General features: G+C 49.2%; 7 protein-coding genes across 7 annotated transcripts; 4 read left to right on the top strand and 3 right to left on the bottom strand.

Annotated features, from left to right (window-relative positions):
* Positions 1–542: 542 nt before the first annotated feature.
* Positions 543–5,647, top strand: SNQ2_3 (ATP-binding cassette transporter snq2; the record flags this gene model as incomplete). The annotated part of the gene is made up of 4 exons (XM_064902430.1): positions 543–4,576; positions 4,628–4,668; positions 4,725–5,104; positions 5,156–5,647. The coding sequence occupies 4 exons, from the start codon at positions 543–545 to the stop codon at positions 5,645–5,647; spliced, it is 4,947 nt and encodes a 1,648-aa protein (XP_064751404.1).
* A 745-nt stretch (positions 5,648–6,392) lies between these two features.
* On the bottom strand, positions 6,393–9,176 carry LTR64_008114 (uncharacterized protein; the record flags this gene model as incomplete). The annotated part of the gene is made up of 2 exons (XM_064902429.1): positions 6,393–8,782; positions 8,858–9,176. 2 exons carry the CDS (start codon positions 9,174–9,176, stop codon positions 6,393–6,395), a joined length of 2,709 nt encoding a protein of 902 aa, XP_064751403.1.
* A 1,084-nt stretch (positions 9,177–10,260) lies between these two features.
* Positions 10,261–12,495, bottom strand: NDC80 (kinetochore-associated Ndc80 complex subunit ndc80; the record flags this gene model as incomplete). The annotated part of the gene is made up of 1 exon (XM_064902428.1): positions 10,261–12,495. One exon carries the CDS (start codon positions 12,493–12,495, stop codon positions 10,261–10,263), a length of 2,235 nt encoding a protein of 744 aa, XP_064751402.1.
* A 397-nt stretch (positions 12,496–12,892) lies between these two features.
* PEX14 (peroxisomal membrane protein pex14) lies at positions 12,893–14,014 on the top strand (the record flags this gene model as incomplete). Its single annotated transcript, XM_064902427.1, has 1 exon — positions 12,893–14,014. One exon carries the CDS (start codon positions 12,893–12,895, stop codon positions 14,012–14,014), a length of 1,122 nt encoding a protein of 373 aa, XP_064751401.1.
* Positions 14,015–14,085: 71 nt separating this feature from the next.
* On the bottom strand, positions 14,086–14,989 carry LTR64_008111 (uncharacterized protein; the record flags this gene model as incomplete). The annotated part of the gene is made up of 2 exons (XM_064902426.1): positions 14,086–14,833; positions 14,892–14,989. 2 exons carry the CDS (start codon positions 14,987–14,989, stop codon positions 14,086–14,088), a joined length of 846 nt encoding a protein of 281 aa, XP_064751400.1.
* A 553-nt stretch (positions 14,990–15,542) lies between these two features.
* Positions 15,543–17,679, top strand: PBY1 (putative tubulin--tyrosine ligase pby1; the record flags this gene model as incomplete). Its single annotated transcript, XM_064902425.1, has 2 exons — positions 15,543–16,327; positions 16,383–17,679. The coding sequence occupies 2 exons, from the start codon at positions 15,543–15,545 to the stop codon at positions 17,677–17,679; spliced, it is 2,082 nt and encodes a 693-aa protein (XP_064751399.1).
* A 1,128-nt stretch (positions 17,680–18,807) lies between these two features.
* Positions 18,808–21,738, top strand: LTR64_008109 (uncharacterized protein; the record flags this gene model as incomplete). The annotated part of the gene is made up of 2 exons (XM_064902424.1): positions 18,808–19,205; positions 19,335–21,738. The coding sequence occupies 2 exons, from the start codon at positions 18,808–18,810 to the stop codon at positions 21,736–21,738; spliced, it is 2,802 nt and encodes a 933-aa protein (XP_064751398.1).
* Between the last annotated feature and the right edge of the window lie 434 nt (positions 21,739–22,172).

Below are 22,172 nucleotides of genomic sequence, written 5' to 3'. Positions count from 1 at the left end.
GACTAGGATGCTTATGGCCGCTAGCTTGCAGGGGAGAAGCACTGCACTACTAGTCCTGATCTTGTCGGATTTCGGTTAGAACTCGAGCCGTATCTCATCCGCACCCGGCTTTAACGTCGTCATGACTTTCACTAAGACATGTGAACTTCTCGAACCAACGTGCCCTTTAGAAACTATGCGCTGACCAGGAAAAGGGCAACTCTCAGTCGGTGCCAACACTTCCGCTTCGTCCACGATTCGATGATCGCATCTCGTGGCCGCACTAACGCGTGGTGAAATCTGAACGAAACGATAGCAATGGAGCAGCATGTTGTTGGGTTGTGGTGTCTTGAAAGGTCTTGCTTGACGCTTCTAAAAGTTTAATGCTGATTTTACGGCTCGCCTTACACTTGTGCTCATATTAGTTAAAAGTTTGACGTCGTCTTTGGTTATCCCGTTTTGTTAGGACGTTGGTATGCGTTGCAACATGGCACTTATTTGAACACCTGCTCTCATACCTCTCTTTGTCGTCGTACTCTACTGATCCAGAATAGCTGATCAGCATGGAGGAAAGTAGACTTCAACAACGTTTCACTCTTGCTGGGACAGGAAGCAGCCTCACTGGTCACTCTCAACCCTCGCTCGACCAACAAGACGCGTCTACCGAAGCAATTAATAGCCCCGTTGGCCTTCTTCACAAGGACCACGAAACTTTCCACGACGAAGTTACGGAAACACCGTATGATTCAGGTCATGGCCGGACAACGTACATCACACCCCAGGCAGGCTCTTCAAACCATAACCTCAATGCGGCAGACCAGAGAACAGACTATGAGGAGGATTTGCAAAATCAGGTCAGCGCTCCTTCAGAATCTCCAGCTGCTAGATCGACCACATCAAACACTACAGGTGCAGTCGTACCAATATCCATTTCGAATGAAGGACACAGCCCGTCGCCAGAAGGAAGATCTTCATCAGATACACTAACATCGAAATCTGGCCCCAGCAAGACAAAAGCCGTAGACGGGTCGCCATTACTAGAAACAGCACGTCGACACAGTACGGCGTCCACCTCCAGTGCGTCATCTGACGATGAAGACCATCCCATGCAGGGCGACTTTATGCCCATCAAGAGTGCCAAGTCAAAGAGCGACCAGCAGCGACCGGGTCTATCGCAGAGGAAGAGTATTGTCACAGAAGAAGATCTCTTTCGTGTTCTGTCACAACGTAGAACTGCTGCTTCGGATGTCGATGCAGATGAGGAGCGGAACGAGGTGGAGAAGCTCATGTCACGCATGTTCGGTAAAGAAAGACAAGAACATAGTGAAGAAGAGAAAACCCGTCATTCAGGAGTCGTCTGGAGAGAGCTCACTGTGAAGGGTGCTGGATTGGGAGCAAGTCTACAACCCACAATTAGTGACATCTTCCTTGGTCCACCTCGCTTCCTCAGGAACCTGGTCACCAAAGGACCGAAAGCGGCTATCGGAAAGCCACCAGTCCGTGAACTGTTGTCCAACTTTGATGGGTGTGTGCGACCAGGAGAGATGCTACTCGTTCTCGGACGTCCAGGATCGGGCTGTTCAACCTTTCTCAAGACCTTTTGTAATCAGACCGCTGGGTTCGAGGCTGTTCAAGGAGAACGTACCTACGGTGGCACTGATTCAAAGCGTATGGCCAAAGATTTCAGAGGTGAAGTTATCTACAACCCCGAGGACGACCTACATTACGCTACGTTGTCGGTCAAGCGGACTCTCAGATTTGCACTGCAAACAAGAACACCAGGAAAAGAGTCCCGTTTAGAAGGCGAAAGCAAAGCCGACTATGCCAACGAATTTTTGCGAGTTGCAACCAAGCTGTTGTGGATCGAGCATACTCTGGGAACGAAAGTCGGCAACGAGTACGTCCGAGGAGTGTCAGGTGGTGAGCGCAAGCGTGTTTCTATCGCAGAGGCAATGATTACGAGAGCCTCAGTTCAAGGATGGGACAATTCCTCCAAGGGACTCGACGCTAGCACTGCTGTCGAGTACGTTCAGTCTTTGCGTAGTATGACTAACATGGCTCAAATTTCGACGGCTGTCTCGCTGTATCAGGCTGGAGAGTCACTCTACAACTTGGTTGACAAAGTATTGCTTATCGATGAGGGTCAATGTCTGTACTTCGGCTCTTCTGACGATGCGAAACAATATTTCATGGACCTGGGTTTCGAGTGTCCGGGCCGTTGGACGACAGCCGATTTCTTGACATCAGTTACGGATGAGCACGAGAGAAGCATCCGTAAGGGCTGGGAAGATCGTATACCTAGATCTTCACAGGATTTTGCAGCGATCTACAGGAAGAGCGACGCTTATCGTAAGAATCTTGACGATATCAGTGAGTTCGAGTCGCATCTCGAGGCTCAGAGACGAGAACGCATAGATCAAAGATCCAAGAAGAACAAGCAGAAAAACTATACGGTGTCCTTCCCTGCACAGGTTATGGCTTGTGCTAAGCGCCAACTACTCGTTACTATTGGTGACAAAGCATCGACTGTCGGCAAATGGGGTGGCATTGTCTTCCAAGGTCTCATCGTCGGCTCACTCTTTTTTCAGCTTCCTAACAACACTAATGGAGCATTCACCCGTGGAGGTGTACTCTTCTTCATCTTGTTGTTCAACGCGCTTCTTGCCCTAGCTGAGCAGACAGCAGCCTTCGAATCCAAGCCGATCCTGCTTAAGCATAAGACCTTCCAGTTCTACAGACCCTCCGCCTACGCGTTGGCACAAACTCTCGTCGATGTACCTCTGGTTCTGATTCAAGTCCTGTTGTTCGATATTATTATTTATTGGATGGCAGGTCTGTCAGCTACGGCGTCACAGTTCTTCATTTCGGTCCTGACATTATGGCTTGTTACTATGGTCACCTACGCTTTCTTCCGTGCGATATCTGCTGTGTGTAAAACACTTGACGACGCTACAAAATTTACGGGAGTGGCAATCCAAATCCTGGTCGTTTATACAGGCTATCTCATTCCTCCAGCACAAATGCATCCATGGTTCTCCTGGCTGCGATGGATTAACTGGATTCAGTACGGTTTCGAAATGCTCATGTCCAACGAGTTCTACAATCTTCAAATGGAATGTGTACCGCCTTACCTTGTGCCCGTCAACGGACCAGGAGTGGCACCCCAGTACCAATCTTGTGCTCTAGCTGGTTCTGTGCCAGGATCGACAACTGTGGACGGTGCACAATACATTCTAGCGGCATTCTCATATACTCGTGCGCACCTCTGGCGCAATTTCGGCATTCTCTGGGCCTTCTTCTTCTTTTTCCTTGTCATTACGTGCGTTGGTTTTGAGAGAATGAAACCCAATGCTGGCGGAGCAGCTCTGACCATCTACAAACGAGGTCAGGTACCTACTAAGCTCGAAACAGCTATCGAGACTGGTGGACGTAAAGGCTCGCCAGATGAAGAGAATTTGGACGAAAAGGCTGCCACTGAGAAGCAAACCTCTTCCGATACTGAGTCTCCGAGCAAAGACAAAGAAGACGACGAAGCTATGCAGAAGATTGCGAAGAACGAGACGATATTCACCTTTCAGGATGTCAACTACACCATTCCGTACGAAGGAGGTGAACGTAAATTGTTACAGAAAGTTCAAGGTCTGGTACAACCAGGAAAACTCACTGCTCTTATGGGTGCCTCAGGTGCTGGAAAGACAACCCTACTCAATACTCTGGCGCAACGAATCAGCTTCGGTACGATCAGTGGTGATATGCTTGTTGACGGACGGCCACTACCGAAGAGCTTTCAACGAGCTACTGGTTTCGCTGAGCAAATGGATGTACATGAGCCTACAGCGACAGTTCGCGAGGCCCTCCAGTTTTCTGCTCTCCTGCGACAACCACGTGAGGTCTCTGTCGAAGAGAAGCATGCCTATTGCGAGACCATTATCGACCTTCTCGAGATGAGAGACATTGCAGGTGCGACCATAGGGATTGTTGGTGAAGGTCTCACTGTAGAACAGCGGAAACGCTTGACTATTGGTGTCGAGTTAGCTTCCAAGCCTGAACTTCTGTTCTTCCTCGACGAACCTACCTCAGGCCTCGATTCTGGCGCAGCTTTCAACGTTGTACGATTCTTACGGAAACTTGCTGATGCGGGACAAGCGGTCTTGTGTACTATACATCAACCGTCAGCTGTGCTCTTCGAGCACTTTGACGACCTCATTCTTCTGAAATCTGGCGGACGAGTCGTGTACGCTGGAGAGCTCGGCAAAGACAGTAAATATCTTCGCGAATACTTCGAGAAGAATGGTGCTGACAAGTGTCCACCTGATGCCAATCCTGCGGAATATATGCTCGAGGCCATTGGTGCTGGAGACCCAGAGTACAATGGACCTGACTGGGGTGACAAGTGGTTGGAGAGTGATCGCTACAAGCAACAGACAAAAGACATCGAAGAAATCATTGAGAAGCGTAAGAATGTCGAGCACAGCAAGAACGTCAAGGACGACAGAGAATTCGCCATGCCACTTATGACCCAGACTATCGCGGTTACCAAGAGAGCCTTCACCTCATTCTGGCGAACTCCAAACTACATTGTCGGTATCTTTATGCTGTAAGTTTGTTTCCCCTTGGGAGTGTATTTGCAGTGGCTAACCTCCGACAGGCACGTTATGACAGGTCTCTTCAACACATTTACCTTTTATCGTGAGTCTCCCTCCACCAAGCTTTCCCTATCTTTACACAGACTTACAATTTTACAGACCTTGGCTACGCCTCAATTGATTTCCAGAGTAGACTGTTCTCGGTGTTCATGACCCTCACGATATCACCACCTTTGATTCAACAGCTTCAGCCAGTCTTCCTCCACAGCCGAAACATCTTTGAATCCCGAGAAGAGAAGGCCAAGATTTACAGCTGGTTCGCCTGGGTCACTGGTGCTGTTGTTGTCGAGATACCTTATCGTCTCCTTGCTGGTGGCATTTACTTCTGTTGTTGGTGGTGGGGCCCTATGGGCTACCGGACATCTGGCTTTGCATCTGGATTTACCTTTTTGCTGATGCTGCTGTTCGAGCTCTACTACACCGGCTTCGGGCAAGCAATTGCTGCTTTCTCGCCAAACGAGCTTCTGGCATCACTCTTGGTAAGCGTTCTACACGATTTCTCCATTGATAAACTCACTAACATTACCTAGGTTCCTCTGTTCTTCCTCTTCGTCGTCTCCTTCTGTGGTGTCGTTGTACCACCACAACAACTCCCCTACTTCTGGCGCAGCTGGATGTACTGGGCATCACCGTTCCACTACCTCCTCGAAGCCTTCCTCGGCGTCGCCATCCACGACCAACCCGTTATCTGCAACACCAACGAATACGCACGATTCACAGCACCGCCCGGCCAAACCTGCCAAAGCTATACTCAGCAATTCATCTCTCAGTCCGGCGGCTACGTCCAAGTCGGCCTAGACGGAATCTGCGAATTCTGCCAATACGCCAACGGTGACGAGTTCGGACGTGGCTTCTCCGTGTTCTACACTAATAGATGGAGAGATTTCGGTATTTTCTGGTTGTTCATCATGTTCAATTATTTTGTGGTTTACCTTGCCACTTACTTGAGATTTAGAGGTAAGAATCCTCTCAAAGGACCCATTCAGAAGGTCATGGAGAAGATGAAGAAGACGAAGAAATAGACAGATTAGACAGATTTCTGGAGGATTAATTCTGGTCAATACTTGACGTTTTTTTCTGAGCGATAGTTACTATTACCACTACGTAATTACACGAGATTTATGAATTGATAGAGCACGGTGGTTTAGAAATTCGGCAGGTCGTTCTGCCTATTACTTCCTTCTTTTGAAACAATATAGCTTTGGTGAGAAAATAGTTCATTTCTGCTCTCGCAATCTCTGATTCAATTTGTCTTTCGGAACGATGCTAATAGGCAAATACCGCACTGCAGAGAGTTGTAGTCGCTCAATTGTCGCTCCCATGTATACGAGTTGTGATTCGTTCGGCTGTATATGAGGCGGTCTAAACGGCCACTTACCGGCTACTTTGTTTGGCACTTCACGTTCAAGGGTATTCTGTAAAGATTCAAGTCTTCGGAGAACCACAGCGATAACCACATTCAAAGATGGTTATCGAGATAGACGTGGATTGAGTGACAAAGACTTGTTATTACTACGTATGTGTTGAGTCATATTCAAGGTAATACGAGCGTTGAGAAGTAAAAGGACGAGTCGAGGTTTAGCTTGTCTATGAATAAAACTGGCAAGACTCGCAAACTGCGACTGGTATTAGTTTATAGAGGTTCAAAGTTATCAATACGCATGCTGTTGCTGCTTTGCTCTCCCAGAAACGTGATACCAGACAATTGACAGTTGTGAACAAATTATGCTCTTCCTTTGCCCGTAGTAACATGCTTCAGCTGAATATCTACCTGAAACCGCCCACATAACCAGTCAACTGATCGAAGTCCTCCAAACTCATTTCCGGAGCGTTGTCCAAGCTATCGAATGGATTGACCGAAGCAGGCATTGGCTTCTGGCTCTGCGTCGTGTTGTGTGTCATGGTGAAACCTAGGTCAAAGCTAATCGGTCCACTGGGCTGTGTACTGGCTGGAATGTATGGAGCATTTGTGTGCATTCCTGACCCAGTATGCGCAACAGGGACTGAGGAAGAGAGGCCGTCGTCAAAGTCCATCTCTCCGAAAGCGCCTAGGTCCAGCTGGCTAAAGTCCACAGCATCGAAGTCAAGCTCCATGGCAGATGCATCTACTGGAGCGGGGATACCATGGGGTCCATTGAAGTTGTAGAGATCTTCATGAGGCGTGATTGGTGTACTGCCGTGGTGGGAACTACCAGGTTGCGAAGTGCTCGAGGCCCGTGCTAGTGAGCAACTTCTTTCTTGAATACCTGGCAGGCTCAAAGTAGAGTTCCTGTGACCGACGCCGCCATCAGTAGGACACGGGCCGCTATGTGATGGTACTCGTGTATTTTTGACCTTTAAGCCACCCTTAATAACATAGGGTGCTGTAACGGGCACATCACGAACGTTGCTGTACTCGCAGTCGCGCGTTCCGCTATTATTCATTAGATCATGCTCAGCCTTGAATGCATCAAGCCAAATCTGATTGTCGGCCATTGTCCAATCCCATGGATCGGCATCTCCATAGATAATCACGCGTGCATGATCTTGCATCATCTTATCCGTCGGTACAATCCCAATGCTGCCCTGCTCAGTCACGTATCTAATGAGTTCCTCCTCGAGTCTGTGCCAGCAATTACTGTCTTTCGTAATTTGATCAACCTCAATCTTCTCGCAATGAGACCAGTCGTGATCGTTCCCGTTGTCCTCAGACATGTCGTTTGTGCTTGATGTCGCTGTACTTGTGTTTGGCGTCGTTCCTGTGTTTGTCGGGCTGAGCTGGACTTCTCTGTTCGACAATGTGGACTTTCGGACTTCTCGTGCACGATATGGGTTCATTGTACTCCTCTCGTAACCAATGAGGTACGGTGGAATTGCGTTCTCGACGAGTCGCTCAACATATCCTTCGAAACCGTGACCACCGCCCCAATCCTTCATGTCTGCACCATTCTTGAAATGTGCTGCTAGGTGATCGGCTCGTGATTGCCAGCTAGTAAACAGCGACGGACAGAAGCCACAACGACTCTTGATTTCGAAAGTTGTGCTCTTCCATGTGTCCATATGTGGATCGTACCTGACATTGTGCATCAGCCGCAGGTGTTGCCTGAGATGGTCTTTTCGATAGAACGTCCGCTCGGCTACTGTCTTTTCATTACATGTCTGGAAGTTGTGCTGTTCGAGATGCGATGGAGTTGGCGACAACTCAGGGCAGAAGACACATTGATGAAGTCCAGTCGTGGGATCAATACGTGTAGGGCCCATAGGACAGCAGGTCCATCTTTCCAGAGCAAGGTGTAAGGACTTCTCATGCCTTTGCCAGTCGTACTTCGAGGAGAAGGCCTCTGTACAGAAGGTGCATTGAAATAAACGCTCCTTTCCTCCTGCAGTGCTTGTATTTCTTTCCTTCTTGCCATTGGAGGCTTGGCTATTCGCTAGAGAATTGGTTCTGTGATGTAGGAGTGGAGCACGTCGGCGTCGACGACGATCTTGGGACGAGGCGAATGACTGCTTTGAACGATGGGATCGAGATGAGGCGAAGGAGATTGAGGAGTTGGTCGAGTCTCTAGTCTCCAAGGACGATTCAGAAGGAGGTTGAAACATTATTGACAGATCGGAGGAATCGTCTTCGCTCGATGCTTTCCGAGAGGATGCGCGTGAGTTGCGTAAGGAGTTTTGTAGAGATGTCGTTGGTCGTACATCAGCAGGCAGAAAGTTGGGACTCGTAACAGCTCTAGCAATGTCACTCATGGCAGCAGGTTCGTGTTCTGGCGGCGAGCACTTCCATCTGTCCATGGGTCCAAGGTTCTCGTATCCTGTATTCAGAAGGGTTTGTGCAGGCACATCAATTGCACCAATGATGGGCGAGGCTGGATCAGATGGTGGCCTTACCTTCCCTCGTCGACGAGCGTTGGCAAGCCAATTGCTTATCTGGCTGCGCTTGAGGCCAGTAAGTTGCTTTAGCTCGTCTCGTTCTCTTTCATTTGGATATGGATGATCTGAATGCTCTGACAACCACTTCTTCAGTATCTTCACTGCATCGCGATGGAAGCGAGCACCAGATTTGCGACCTCGGACGTTATCGGCAGTGAAGGAGTTCATAGCAGTCCTTCTCTGTGTCATTGGTCCATGGCAGACCTGTTCGTCCTCAGCAATGCCAGGGAAGGTGGATATATACCCATCTGGCATTTTTGCGTGTGTAAAGCTGCACTCACGGTAGAGTGATAGGCATGGTGTACAGCCAGTGATCAGCATACCTCTGGATGCCAGATAGCAGTCCATGCCCATACGAGCGCACAATGTGCAGGGTGTCTTGGCCTTGAACATTGGATAATCAGTCTCAAAATCGTTCTCCCATCTCACGGCTTCAACTTCCCGGTCGTTGATCAGTTTCAGAGTGACGGTACCTGATTCAGCTGTTTTCTGAGCAGGAAGAGTTGCTGATTTGTCGAAGAAGAGAGCATCGAAGCACTCATTACTCTCCGTCTGAGTGGTGTCTCCAAGCATTGAGGACAGATCCTCGCCCAGGTCAAAGGGCGGGATAGTTGCTTGGTCAAAATCAAAGTAGTTGTCCATAGTTGCGGCTCATGCCAGTGCCGATAGTAAGCGTGACACAAGGCGTCAATGTCGAGCACAGGGCGCCAAATCTCTTTTACCCGGACAAGACCAATAAGTAGAAGAAGCAAGACTTTCCAGCCTTCCAGAAGAAATCTACTTCAGGTATATCGAATCTCTTTGGCTCAACATGCTTGACGAGGCTCACCATGGGAGAAGTTGATGACTCCAAAATGGTACCACGCCCTCTCAAGAACAGAGTTATTCCTCTAACAGTATAGCGGTCAATCATTACTCAGCATCTGAACCAATGAAGCAAAACTATCTTCGATGTGGGGGTGCCATTCCTGGGCTTTCCAGAACATTTTCCGCCTGGGATGTGGACAAGCAAGAAGAACAGCCAATGGAGGGTACTCTTTCTCCACCAGTCCACTTTTTCGCGAGCAAACAGGCATTTCCCTCGGTTACAAGCCCTGGAGTAATCGATTAATCTTGCTGGTTGCGGAGATGTTCGTGATGCTGACACACTAGCAGTAGCGAATGGTTGTAGATAGAGAACCTGACAGGCTTGACGAAGTTACAATCTGCATGGACCGTGCAGATATCTGATGCTGGCACCAGATGCAGTACCCGAATACGACTTGGAGTACACGCATGCACGTACTTTTCGCAGGGTTTTTGGCACCCAGGCATTGACCCTTTCCAGGCAAGAGCAGCCCAGACTTGCAGAGTCACTGTTTCGCAAGCATGTTGCAGTAGCAATCTCAAAAGGTCGCCGATGTTCGGAAGTCAGTCACGAGTGGTGCACCTGCCATTATTCGGGCTCAGGTACAGGATATCCTACTCAAGTAGCCACGCTGCAGTTGTGAGCGTCCAAGAATAAACGCTAATCGACGATTTCATGCATGTGCAAACTGGATACTGAAGAACAGGGTCAAATTTTCCATGCAAACTATATCCATCAATGTAGTCAATGCTTGAATAGAGGGTATCTCAGAGACCAACGTGCGGATCACTATCGCTCAAGCCAATGTGCTAAAGTACCAGTACTCACTCCGGGTTCATAACTTCGTTGCAATATCTCTTTGTTTGTATAGCCATACAATCATTCATACGCTCCCTCTTCATCAGCGTAAGCAGCATTATCCTCTTCAAGCTCTTCTTCGACCTCTTTCATGGCCCAGCCTTCAAAAACTTCGAGACCTTCTTTCACATGGAGTTTGAACTTCACAACATCTTCAAGTATCCTTTCGACACCACCGTGTAGCTCGTCTCTCACGCGATCAGCTTCTTGAGTCATGCCCTCCCATACGATTTGAACTTCCATCTCCTGCTGCTCGAGTTCCAGGACTCCTTTTTCTAGGCCATCACGCATCCTGGATAACTCCTTCTCTGTCTTTTCGCGTTTTGTTTGTGCTTGTAAGTTGATGGTCTTGTGATCCTCTTTGAGCTGATTATACAAATCTCGTTGATTGTTGATCTTATAGCTGAGGTTCTCAATCTCAGATTGCTTCTCGTGAAGCACCTCCAGGACAGAATCAATTAGATCTCTGTCGCTGAGCGCATGGTCAGTAGCTAGACGTCGACGCTCATTTATTGATTTACGTAACGATAAGAGTGAGGTACGGATTGTCCCTCGAAGATCCGCCAAGTGTGGTGGAAGGAGAGTATGTGGTTGGTATCCAGTCAATTGACCTGCTAGCAGACGGTCTGCCTGTTCTTCGTTGTGGGAACGGCGCGAAGGCTTCGGTGTGGATGGTGCAAAGCTCGGTGTATGTTCTGTGAGCTGCAAGACAAGCTCGTGGTCTTGGCCTTTAGCATAGGCTGCTGTAGCCGGAATGATGGAGACCTGGTAGCCAAGAGTGTTGTATCGCTTCACGACTGCTTCGAGCTCCTGTAACTTTCGAGCAGTCTGGACCTCTTTCTCGAGAACTGCCTTGTTGACTTGGTCAAGAGCAACAGCAGCATCATCGCGACTTTTCACAAGTCGCTCTCTTTCTGTATTCATGCGATCGATATCCTGGATGTTTATGCCTTGCCGGTCAACTTGCTCCTGCAGAGACTGTCTGTCCTGTTCGACTTGTTCGAGATCCGCCTCTGTCTTGGAGGTCTCTGTCTCTAGAATTTTCAATCTTGAGTTGTACTTCTCGATCTTTGCCTCAACATTGTTGTTATAGTCCTCAAATTTCTTCTTGTCATCTTCCAGGATCTTGAAATGCCTGTCCAACTTATCCATATCTGGCATCTCGCGCTCAATCTCCTCGATTTGCGCTCTGAGTTTCTTGTTCTCCTCTTCCAGCGTCTTGAGGTCTCCCTCGTATTGTGCATTAATTCTCGAGAACTCCTCAGACATTGCCTGTCGATGTGGCTCCAGAGCACGATCGGCTGCTTCATCGTCCTCGTCAGGTGAAACCTGCAACCAATCCTGGTATGCAGAGAATAGAAAACGGAAAACAATGCGATCCCCTGTGACATCGATTCCAGCCTCGGTGCATGCGTCGTCGTATGCTCCTCTTGTAAAGTTGTCCAGCATTTGTGCTAACTGCATCATCCAATGGAATATTAACAGGAATTTCGGCCAATGCTGGGGAGTAATTGGAGATATGCTCGATTTCGAGATGTCGGTGCCGTAGGGGTATCTCAGCTGTTTGATCAGCTGTGGTAGGTCAACGTCGATATTCTTCTGGAATTTATAGCTCGGATCAATTCTCTTGTACAGCCACTGGAACATAAGGTTGAAATCTTGCTGAGTTGGAGAGGTAGTGGTCGAGGTCGGACGGAGAGTATGCTTCATTTCCACTTCGAAACTGTTCTGAATCAGATAATCATGCAGCTCTTGCGACATTCTTTCCCTGTTTGCCTTGCTAAGTGGTCTAGGATCCTGCCTCTTTACCGGCGCTTGCTGTGCGAAGAAGGTATGCGACCCAAGTGGACCAGCAGCCGAAGGTCGCGAGTAGATACTGCTTCGTCGTTGTACGCTAGCTGATGCAGGAGTGGTTGAGCCAAAGAGCTGGTTCGGTGCTAAGCTCTGTCTATGAGCCGAGACTGAAGCGCTGCCGGCAAAGGGATTCATGGTAGATCTTCGTACATTGGACTGTCCGATCGAAGTCATATCGGCGCCTGAGGATGAACGATGGAAGTTCGGCTGGGCCATAGGACGCTGTAGGTTCTGGATCGACATCGAACGAACATGAGAACCCGTATATGGCGCCCTCATATCCTGACTCGAGGAAGTCCCCTTCATAGCAGATGCAGGCTGCGGTATACCTGAGAAGTTTTGTATAGATCCTAGGGTTTCGCGCGGCCGGCGCACACTGAAGAGTCCTGTTGGTTGCGACATGATCGCGTGAGGGATATCTGAATAGGTCCAGGGTTGTTGTTGAAGCAGAATTACACAATTCCTTGTCGCAAGCGTGCTGGGCTAGGTCACGTCCAAACCACTTCGCTGTCTGTGTGGACGTGAGGACATTGTTGTAAAGAAAGCTCAACTTTCGCACATGTCAACATGGTTTGTTTACATCTGTTGTCAAGGGCTGGCATTAGCTTTCACGCTAATCTTGCGGCAGACCTTCCCGTTACAACTTTCGAAGCCTCGGCTTGACTGGACCGTCCAGCGATTATCACGTCCAACCATTCACAATGCTAAAGTCTGCGATAACTCGAATGTTCATGCCGTTTGCATCATGTTGAACCATTGCTAGACGCTCTGGGAAGGCTTCTAGAAGTGAAGGTGCGCCATGGCGCCTCGACAAGACCTGATCTCTTCGGCTGTGACCTTCCTGCAAGATGCCTCAGTCGCGTCGTCGCCAGTAGAGAAGCGGATTGAGTTTTTACGATCTAAGAATCTTACACAGGAAGAGATCGATTTGGCAATGGCACAGGCAACTGGCGAAGGTCCACCTCCTCTGCCAGCATCGAACCAACAGTATGCACCACAACAATATCAAAGGCCTCCGCCGGGCTATGCATATCCGCCGCCATACGGGCAGTGGCCGCAACAACCTCCGCCTGAACCACCAAAACGAGACTGGCGAGACTATTTCATCATGGCGACTGTTGTTGGGGGAGCATCATACGGCTTGTATGTGCTAGCACAGCGTTACATTAAACCCCTGATAGCACCTCCAACTCCTCCACAGCTAGAGCAGGATAAGGCTGCCATTGACGAGCAGTTCAACAAAGCATTTGCTCTGCTCGACACGCTGTCAGAAGACACCACTAAACTAAAAGAGGCGGAGCAGGAGAGAACCAAAAGACTTGATAGTGCCATTGCCGATATCGAGACCATAGTTTCCGACCTGAAGGCTGCAAATCAGAGACGTGAAGACGATAGTAAGAAGATGGAATCTGAAATCAAGCAAATGAGGGACTCCTTGCCGAGAGCTATTGACACAGTTAAGGAAGGCAGTGAGAGACAGTTGAAAGAGTTGAGCACTGAGCTGTCAAGCTTGAAAGCCCTGATGCAGAATCGCGCTGGATCTACATCAGCATCGTTCAATATTCCACGAGCACCCAAGCCAGACGTCTCATCTATGCCATACAATGCTCCTGGTGTACGCTCACCTAGTGTGAGCACACCAACCAGCGAAGTTGCTCCAGGTAGCTCAAATAACGTGACTGGCGTCAATGGTTCGAGCACAGTCCCGTCGTTCGTAGTACCTGGTGGAAGCAACCCGAGTACAACCAACACGGCCGCCGCAGCTGCGAAGCCAGCGAGCACGAATCTGGGATATGGGGCCGGAAAAGTGTCGATTCCCGCGTGGCAGCTTGCGGCACAGAAGAACCAGGACAAAGAGAAGTCCCAGCCGAATGGATCGGCTGACGGCGCAGATGCTGTGGCTGCTCTCCAGGCTTCTTGAATATAGCTACATAATAATAAAATCGATGAAGCAATGTATACATTCTCTGCTGCTTACACCATGTTCTTGGACTAATCACCTGTGAGTGTCGCAGACTGGACGTTGCCATCACCGAATCTAGCCTGTGCCAATTCTCTGAGCATACTCATCGTTTTGTCTTCCTTTTCTTTCATCCTTTTAATGCGCTCCTCCCGCTCTGCCCTTCTGGCTCGTTCAATCTCTTCGCGCTTGAGCTCCCTCTCAGTCTTCTTCCTCTGCTCTTCCTTTTTGATCCTTTTCAGTTCACCCAGATCGTCGCCACCCATCACGTCACTTTCTGGGACCTCAACATCGCCCCCTGTATCCTTCGACGTCGCAAAAGCACGGTTAGATGCAGCAATATCGCGTTTCTTTTCTAGTTGTCTTTCCCTTGTACCTGCTTCTGCACGAGGTGCGATCTCGTCCAGTCTTTCTTTCTGCTGTTTCCGATCCAGCTTCCGGCTCTGCCTCATGTCTTCCAATCTCTGCTCCTTAGCCTCTGCAGCTGTAAGACGTGCGTCCTCGTTACGTGACCTGATATCATCCATGGAGGGGATTGTGGGACCTGATCTGTTCAGGCTTGTTTCGCTGCTCACAACGGCTTGAAGTTCCTGCGGAAGAGCGGGTCCGAAGTCATCGTCCTCCGGGCTATCGTCCTGTACCTCGTCTGACAAGGGACCGGGGCCATCTTTTCCTGCTGCATCGCTCGTGCTTCTGTTCAAGTTCTGTAAGTCTGCTGCTTGGAGTGCCTTCTGAAGTGTGCTGGGATCATACCAACCCTCAGCTAGGTCTCCACGATTCCTACCAGGTTAGCCTCGTCTCTTCACCTGGAATTGTGACTTCAATAGCTTGTACTTACCACTTGTGAACAAAGCTTTTCCAGCGTCCTTTCACTTCGTCGTCTTCTAGTTCGTCAATATCAATTTGTTTCTGAATGTCTAGATATAGAGCAAACATAGGTCTATATTGGATTAAGTCATGCTTGGTTATCTCACGCGCAACGAATGGCAATGTTCGTGGTGCATCATGAACACCTCGAGAGCGAGGAGAACGCTCTCTTTGCTTGCGATTACGTGGTTCAGGCGAACGCGATCGTAGACGTTCTCTTCTGCGACGATCCATGGAAATTTGGGAAGAGGCTGCTGAATCACAAAACCCTGGAGCGTGGAAACCAACGCGACTGTCTCGGTAAAGTTTGAGCCGAATCCACGACGTAATTACACATTTTTCTCGTTCGATACTGCTCGAGTAGTATTCTCTTCCTCGTAGTCCTCCACCTACCATCTACCCATAATTTCAGCATAGAAAAAGATGCATATTCTTGTATGTTCGAGTGTGAGACAGAAACGGCTTTCGCTTACACTTCTCTCAGCTGACCAATGATGATGGACCACCATCCAATCAATCGAGTCCTTACGTGCATTCTCTAGTCGATACTTTGCAGAAGGCCGGTCATACAGTCTCTGTTGTCCTACCGAACACACAAAGATCATGGATTGGGAAAGCGCATATGGTAGGTCAAACACTCACGCCAACCTACTTCAGACCAGGAACTCTTCACAAGGATGATGGCATCACTCAAGACCGACCTTTTGAGGATGGGGGTGAGGAATGGATCTTGCTAGATGGAACACCCGCTAGTTGCACTCAGATCGGCCTCTGGCATCTGTTTAATGATCGTGGCCCGATCGATGTGATTGTCAGTGGTCCAAACTATGGTCGTAACACTACTGCCGTCTTTGCATTGTCAAGTGGTACACTTGGTGCTGCCCTGGAAGGTGCAACCATGGGGAAGAAGAGCATTGCTTTGTCGTACGCATTTGACTCTCGTGACCACGACCCTGAAATCATTGCGGCTGCGTCTAGAGTGAGTAGCAAACTGATCGAAAAATTTGCCAGCGAATGGCCCGAGGACGTGCATGTCTACAGCATCAATGTGCCATTGCGCAAAGGCGTCGAGGAGCAGCTGATTACCTATACAGATATGATCCAGAACAAATGGACCAGTGGCAGCTCATTCACCGTGCTCAAAGGAGGCGCAGGTGACCAAGATCCAAATACCGAGGAGCTCAAAATTCGTGATGCTGGAAAGTCTGCAGACGCTGCCAATGGAGAAAAGCCAACCTACCGCGATCATGTCACCTTCAAATGGTCGCCTAATTTTGCAGATGTGCGCGATGCTTCTCTTGCGGCTGGAAAAGGAGATGGCTGGCACGTGCTTCAAGGTCACATCACAGTCACGCCCCTAAAAGCAAACTTTTGGCATCTGCCTCACTATACAGGTGAGATCAAGCTGTGAGTAAGTTGTTGATCTCGTCTTGCACATTTGTCAGAACACTAATTACGGTAGTGATGAAATGGCATCCTCACACCTTGAACTGGCGAAAAATAGGGCACTCGCCATTGTGCAACATCCAGAACCGTATGTTCAGCCGTTGATTGTCAAAGCGCTTCGTAACACACACTCCATAGCATTTGACGTTGTTGAACAAGACGTGGCTTTGCACCATCCTGATAGACCTTGTGTCTCATTCAGAGACTACGAAGATCTGAATTTTGATCATGCCATGCAACACAGCACAACAGCATTGGTTTGCGCGTATGTTATCAGAAAAGCATTGATACGAAAGCACTACTTGTCAAATACCATCGCTACATGGTTGACGAAGCATCCTGATAGTGCTTTGGGGAACCATTTCAAACCAAGTGTTCACTTCGAGCTTGACTATGCTGAATTCCTGGATGATGCACTTGTCGATGCCTGGGACTTACACGAGAGCATGCAGAGGAATGATGCTGCCACAGAGTTAAGCTCAAAGGAATGGTGGATCCTAAAACCAGGTATGAGCGATGGTGGCCAGGGGATCCAGCTATTCTCGAGTTTGCAAGAACTGCAGTCAATTTTCGACGCTTGGGACCCACCAAGCGACGATGAAGGAGAGGAAGGCGAAGATGGTGCAGAGACTGATCACGAGCAAGACACTAAACAGGTAGCCATGACCTCACAGCTTCGACATTTCATCGTGCAACCATACATCGCTAATCCAGCACTATTGCCTTCTCACAACAACCACAAGTTTCACGTTCGCACCTATGTTTTGGCTGTCGGAGCACTCAAAGTATTTGTCTACAAAGAGATGTTAGCTCTCTTCGCTGCTAAGCCATATCAGCACCCCAGCACCACGGGAAGTGACGCACAAATCGATCTGACACAGCACCTGACAAATACATGCTTTCAGGATAAATCCACGAAAGACTCCTCGGTATACTCATTCTGGAATATTCAAGAATCAGCCTTGCCAGCCGGGTGGCAAGAAGCAATCTTCGCCCAAATCTGCCAGGTGACAGGCGAGGTCTTCAAAGCTGCTGCACGAGAGCAAATGGTACACTTCCAATCCATCCCAAATGCTTTCGAGGTCTTCGGCGTCGACTTCTTGGTTGATGAGCACCAGAACGTGTGGCTGCTCGAGCTTAATGCCTATCCTGACTTTAAACAGACTGGTGAGGCATTACAGGACAAAATTGTGGGTGGTCTTTTTGAAGGTATAGTGCGAACCGCTGTTGTGCCATTCTTTGGAGGACCGGCGCCCGATGTGAAAGACGATCGAATGATTTTAGTTGCCGACATCGACCTAGGCAGAAGGTAGGACTACGAGGTGCGTTGAAGTACCACGATGAGTGAGGCAAGGCTCACTAGATCAGCTTAAAGCGTCCTCAAAGACTAATATTCTGAGTGCTGACGTAGGCACGCCGATCTCGAAAGATACCGTGCTCACTGTCGTGCCTGCTGATCGTTGAGGATCAGAGGGAATGGACAAGCATGCCACGTTCATATATTGCACCATCAGTGTGCTAACAAAACAAGCTTGAGGATGCCTTACAGTAGTCTAGGGGTACCTACACTAGCTGCCTGTCTCGAAGTTGGCGTGCGTCGTCCGATTTTTCAGTGGCGGCGGCGTGGACAATTTTGCCCCACCACAACGCTAAGCACACCAACCGTCGCTGCCAAAATGCTCGTCCATGCCACGGCCAACGCAAAGGCCTTTTTGGCAGGTCCCTCTTGTAATTAGGCACATTCGCGTGCATGTGTGGTATTTATGGTCAAGTCCAGGCTGAAGTATAGACACTCATCAGATCCTGACTGCACCACTGAGTAATACTGCCGCCCTCATTAAGCCCTGTTCAGCTCAAATAGTCCGCGTGATCGTGCAAGCATCCATCCTCGGGCATTTCCACCAGCCAATCTCGCCAATTTCCTCGCCGGCTTTCTTGGATATTCCTCTAGACCTGCATCAGGCACCCTTTGACCACGAACAACGCCAGTAGTCAGTGGGCAAACGATCACCAGATGGCGATCGCTTGGGTCCCCAGTTCCGTTGCGTTATGCGGAAGCTTCACTGCTTTCTGGACAAAGTCCAACCATCACACTGTCACTGAATCGCCATAAGTGCATCTGCACTTTTGCTTTCACTAGCCTCGTCAATGCAATAGAGTTTATTTTGCGGACGACGTCGCCACTCTGGAGTGAAAGTGGCGATCGAGAACACGAATAACAATTCAACAACTCCGTTGTTTTGTCATGCTCGAACACAAACCACAGCAGACTCGGTCCTTCCACCTTGCGCCAACTATATTTGCAAGCGGGTGCGACACGACCACGTTGACTGACCGTTCTCCAAAACAGCACTAAGCCATTGTGGTTGCCACCTAGTAATCACCATTCTTCACAAAGCATTGTGAAGGCCTTGTTGCCATTGCGACGACGTTGCTAAAGAATGGTCGCAATACCTTTCCTGCTCGACAGCTTGTCGGCAGGGGTGGGCTTCATCTTCTACGTTGCCGTATGCTTGTTCGAGTCGTTACGCGATGATTCAAGAGTGGGAAAGTCAGAAAGACGGAGGATGACAGATCGTAGCGGTCTCAAGAAGCGAAAGTCCGACAAACGCTCATGGGCAAACACCTTTCACCTACTCGGTGCACTCGCCATGTTCGCACTAAGCATCGCCCATGCCATCGTCCTTGCCAAATCAAGAGGCGACGCACTGGAGCTGAATGCTGATCCTGACGTGGGTTCTGTCCTCTTCGGCTCACTGATCTGGCTCGTCATCTTTCTTAGTTTGATTGATGTATCGAGTGGTGCGGGTCTTGAGCAGACTGTTCCCTTCATGTTGTCGTTAGTGTCCTACGCAGTCTCTACAGCCATGGCAACGTCGCAAAAACGTAGCTCAAGGCAAGATATAGCAGTTCAGTGGTCTCGCCTTGGACTGTTGCTTCTACTCGTGGTCTCTGTTCCTCTGACAAGACAGAGGAAAGGACTGTCAGAGGACAAGAAGAACGATGCCGTGGAAGAGACTCAGCCTCTTTTGGCTGCAGAAGAAGGAGACACTAACAAGACGAAAGACAGACGTGAAGAAGAGGACGATGACGATAAGTCCGTCATTAGCAGTCTCTCCGACGATGAAGGCAAGCCTGAGGAGGACATGACCGATGCTCAAAAGGAGGAGAAAAATCAACGCCTCGCCCTTCGAGACCGACCATGGTACCAGTACATCGCGTCTTTTCGTATCTTCCTACCCTTCGTCCGACCTCGTTCATTCATACAATGGTTCTATCTGTCTGTGATGATCCTAAACACTCTCGTTGCACGAGCAATCACTGTAGCGACTCCGTTGATGCTCGGTGCCGTGATCGATGACCTTACTCATGCGCACAATTCCAAAACACACGAATTTGCTGTTTGGAAAGTCCTCGCCTACGTTGCCCTGCGCTTCGCATCTTCGAGCTCAGGCATCTATCTCATCAAGCAAACAGTATCTTACCGATTGAATATCGAGCTCCATAACACACTTCTGACTCATTGCTACAACCATATCATGAACCTTGACGCCACGTTCCATATGTCGAAGTCGACCCCTTCCACATGGCAGATCATGGATCGAGGTCAATCTGTCATTAATCTCCTACAAGATGTCGTGTTTGACCATCTTCCAGTTGTGGCAGATCTGATTATCGCTATGTTCGTAGTGTCAAAGTTCTTCGGAGGCTACCTCTGCTTCGTTGTCGCGACAACTATGATTCTGCTCTCCTGGTCGAACAGAATCACAATGTCGAAGAAGACCAAGATGAGGAGATATTACGTTGACCTCTGGCGTAATTGGTACACACACATGAGTGAAAGCTTTATGCATTGGCGTACTGTTAGTGAGTTCGACAAGGTTTCATACGAGAAGAAACGACACGAAGACAAGACGAGGGCTGTCACGAAAATCAACATTCAACAACGAAGCTTCTCAATCTATCTCAACGCAGTACAAGAGCTAGTTGTCACTGTGGGCTTCGGGTTTGTCTGCGTCCTTGCTGCGATGGAGATCGCCGCAGGACGTCTCGAGGTGGGACGCTTTGTTGTGCTTATCACGTACTGGGGCCAGATCATGAGTCCTGTGACCAGACTAGCCAATTTCGCGTCTGATATCGCCGAACAGCTGGTCGATGCTGAAAAGCTGATGCTGTTGCTTGAGAAGAAGCCCAAGATCGTTACCCCACCGAACGCTCCGCTCTTTCAGTTCAAGGGAGGTGCGGTCAAGTTCGAAAAATGCAGTTTCAGCTACGACGGAACTCGAACAGTCACCAAGGACGTCTCCTTTACTGCTGAACCGGGTCAGACCATCGCACTTGTAGGAGAAACAGGAGGTGGCAAAAGCACGATATTCAACCTTCTTTTCCGCTTCTACGATCCAACCGAAGGTCGGGTATTTGTTGATGGACAGGACATAAGCAAGGTCAATCTCGATTCCTACCGCACTGTGCTTGGTCTTGTGCCGCAAGATCCAGTTCTATTCAATTCATCTATCCTCAAAAATGTGCGATACTCGAATCTTACAGCTACTAAGGATGAAGTTATCGCAGCTTGTCAAGCGGCTCAGTTCCACGACAAGGTCGAGAAATTCCCGAAGAAATACCTGCAAAAGGTGGGTGAAATGGCACAAAAGTTGAGTGGCGGCGAAAAGCAACGCCTTGCTATCGCCCGGGCTATTTTGAAAAAGCCAGGAATTCTTCTCCTCGATGAGGCGACTAGTGCAGTTGATTCGGTAACAGAGTCCAAGATTCAGGAGTCATTGGAGCAACCTGCGCAAGGCAGAACGACTTTCGTGATCGCACACAGACTCAGCACGATTCAGGGCGCCGACAAGATTCTCGTAATCAAAGGTGGTGAGATCGTGGAAGCTGGAAGCCATCAAGAACTGCTTGAGCACGGCAACGGAGCCTACAAGGAGCTTTGGGAGGCTCAGCTTAAACTCAATGCAGGTCGACCGAAAGAGAAGAAAGATGTCAAGAAGAGTGGTGCGGAGGAAGACCTGATCTCCTTGGAGGAGTCGTCCAGCACTAGTGGTCAGACACAAGCACATGATGAGCAGAAGTCGGATAGTGCTAGTGCAAAGTCTCTAGGTGATGCGAAAGTCGACGAGGCAAAGGACACTCGGCTGACCGGAGTACTCACACCACCTGAAACACGAGAACAGTCGCCGAAGACTGGTAGCGTGGTGGACGATGACTTGCAGGCTGTGCAGAAGGCAGATGTGGAGGTGGAGGAGGAGAAGGCTCAAGGAGAAGGCGATAAAGCTATGGTGAGTGGTAACAAGGACGATGAGACGTCGTCTACCAGCACCAAGGGCACTCACAAGAGCAAGGATTACGGAACATTATAGCGAGGATTGGGAAACCGGCATGTGGACGACGAGGTACTGGATGATCGTGTATAGTCGTGGGTTTCTTAGCAAGGCGTTGTGGGCATGCTAAAAGTGGTTAAATGTGTTTTCAAGGTCGTGAGAGCATGGTCATCATCCTGCATGCATGAGCTGCGAAGAGAGGGGATCAAGCTCAGCTATCGAGCATGTACGTATTCAGCTCAGGGCGAGGTGCTAAGGTCGCGTAGGGCTTACACTGCATTCTGAAAGCATGCGTTGTCAGAGCTGTGCTTCAGCTTCAACTCTCCTGACGGTCGGTTTTGCTACTCTAAGCATACTGAGCGTGCTAGTTCGTGTTCTTGTGTATCAGTACTGGACTGTATGGTTGGCAGTCTGCGCGATGAATTGATCATCTTCTCCAAGCTTCTCTCTCTTGGTCTTTGTTTCGCACAACT

Source organism: Lithohypha guttulata, assembly GCF_036872675.1.
Source record: "Lithohypha guttulata strain CCFEE 5908 chromosome Unknown scaffold_7, whole genome shotgun sequence".
Classification (NCBI taxonomy): domain Eukaryota; kingdom Fungi; phylum Ascomycota; class Eurotiomycetes; order Chaetothyriales; family Trichomeriaceae; genus Lithohypha; species Lithohypha guttulata.
The sequence above is the reverse complement of the archived record's forward strand: the minus strand, read 5'-3'. Positions and strand labels throughout refer to the sequence as shown.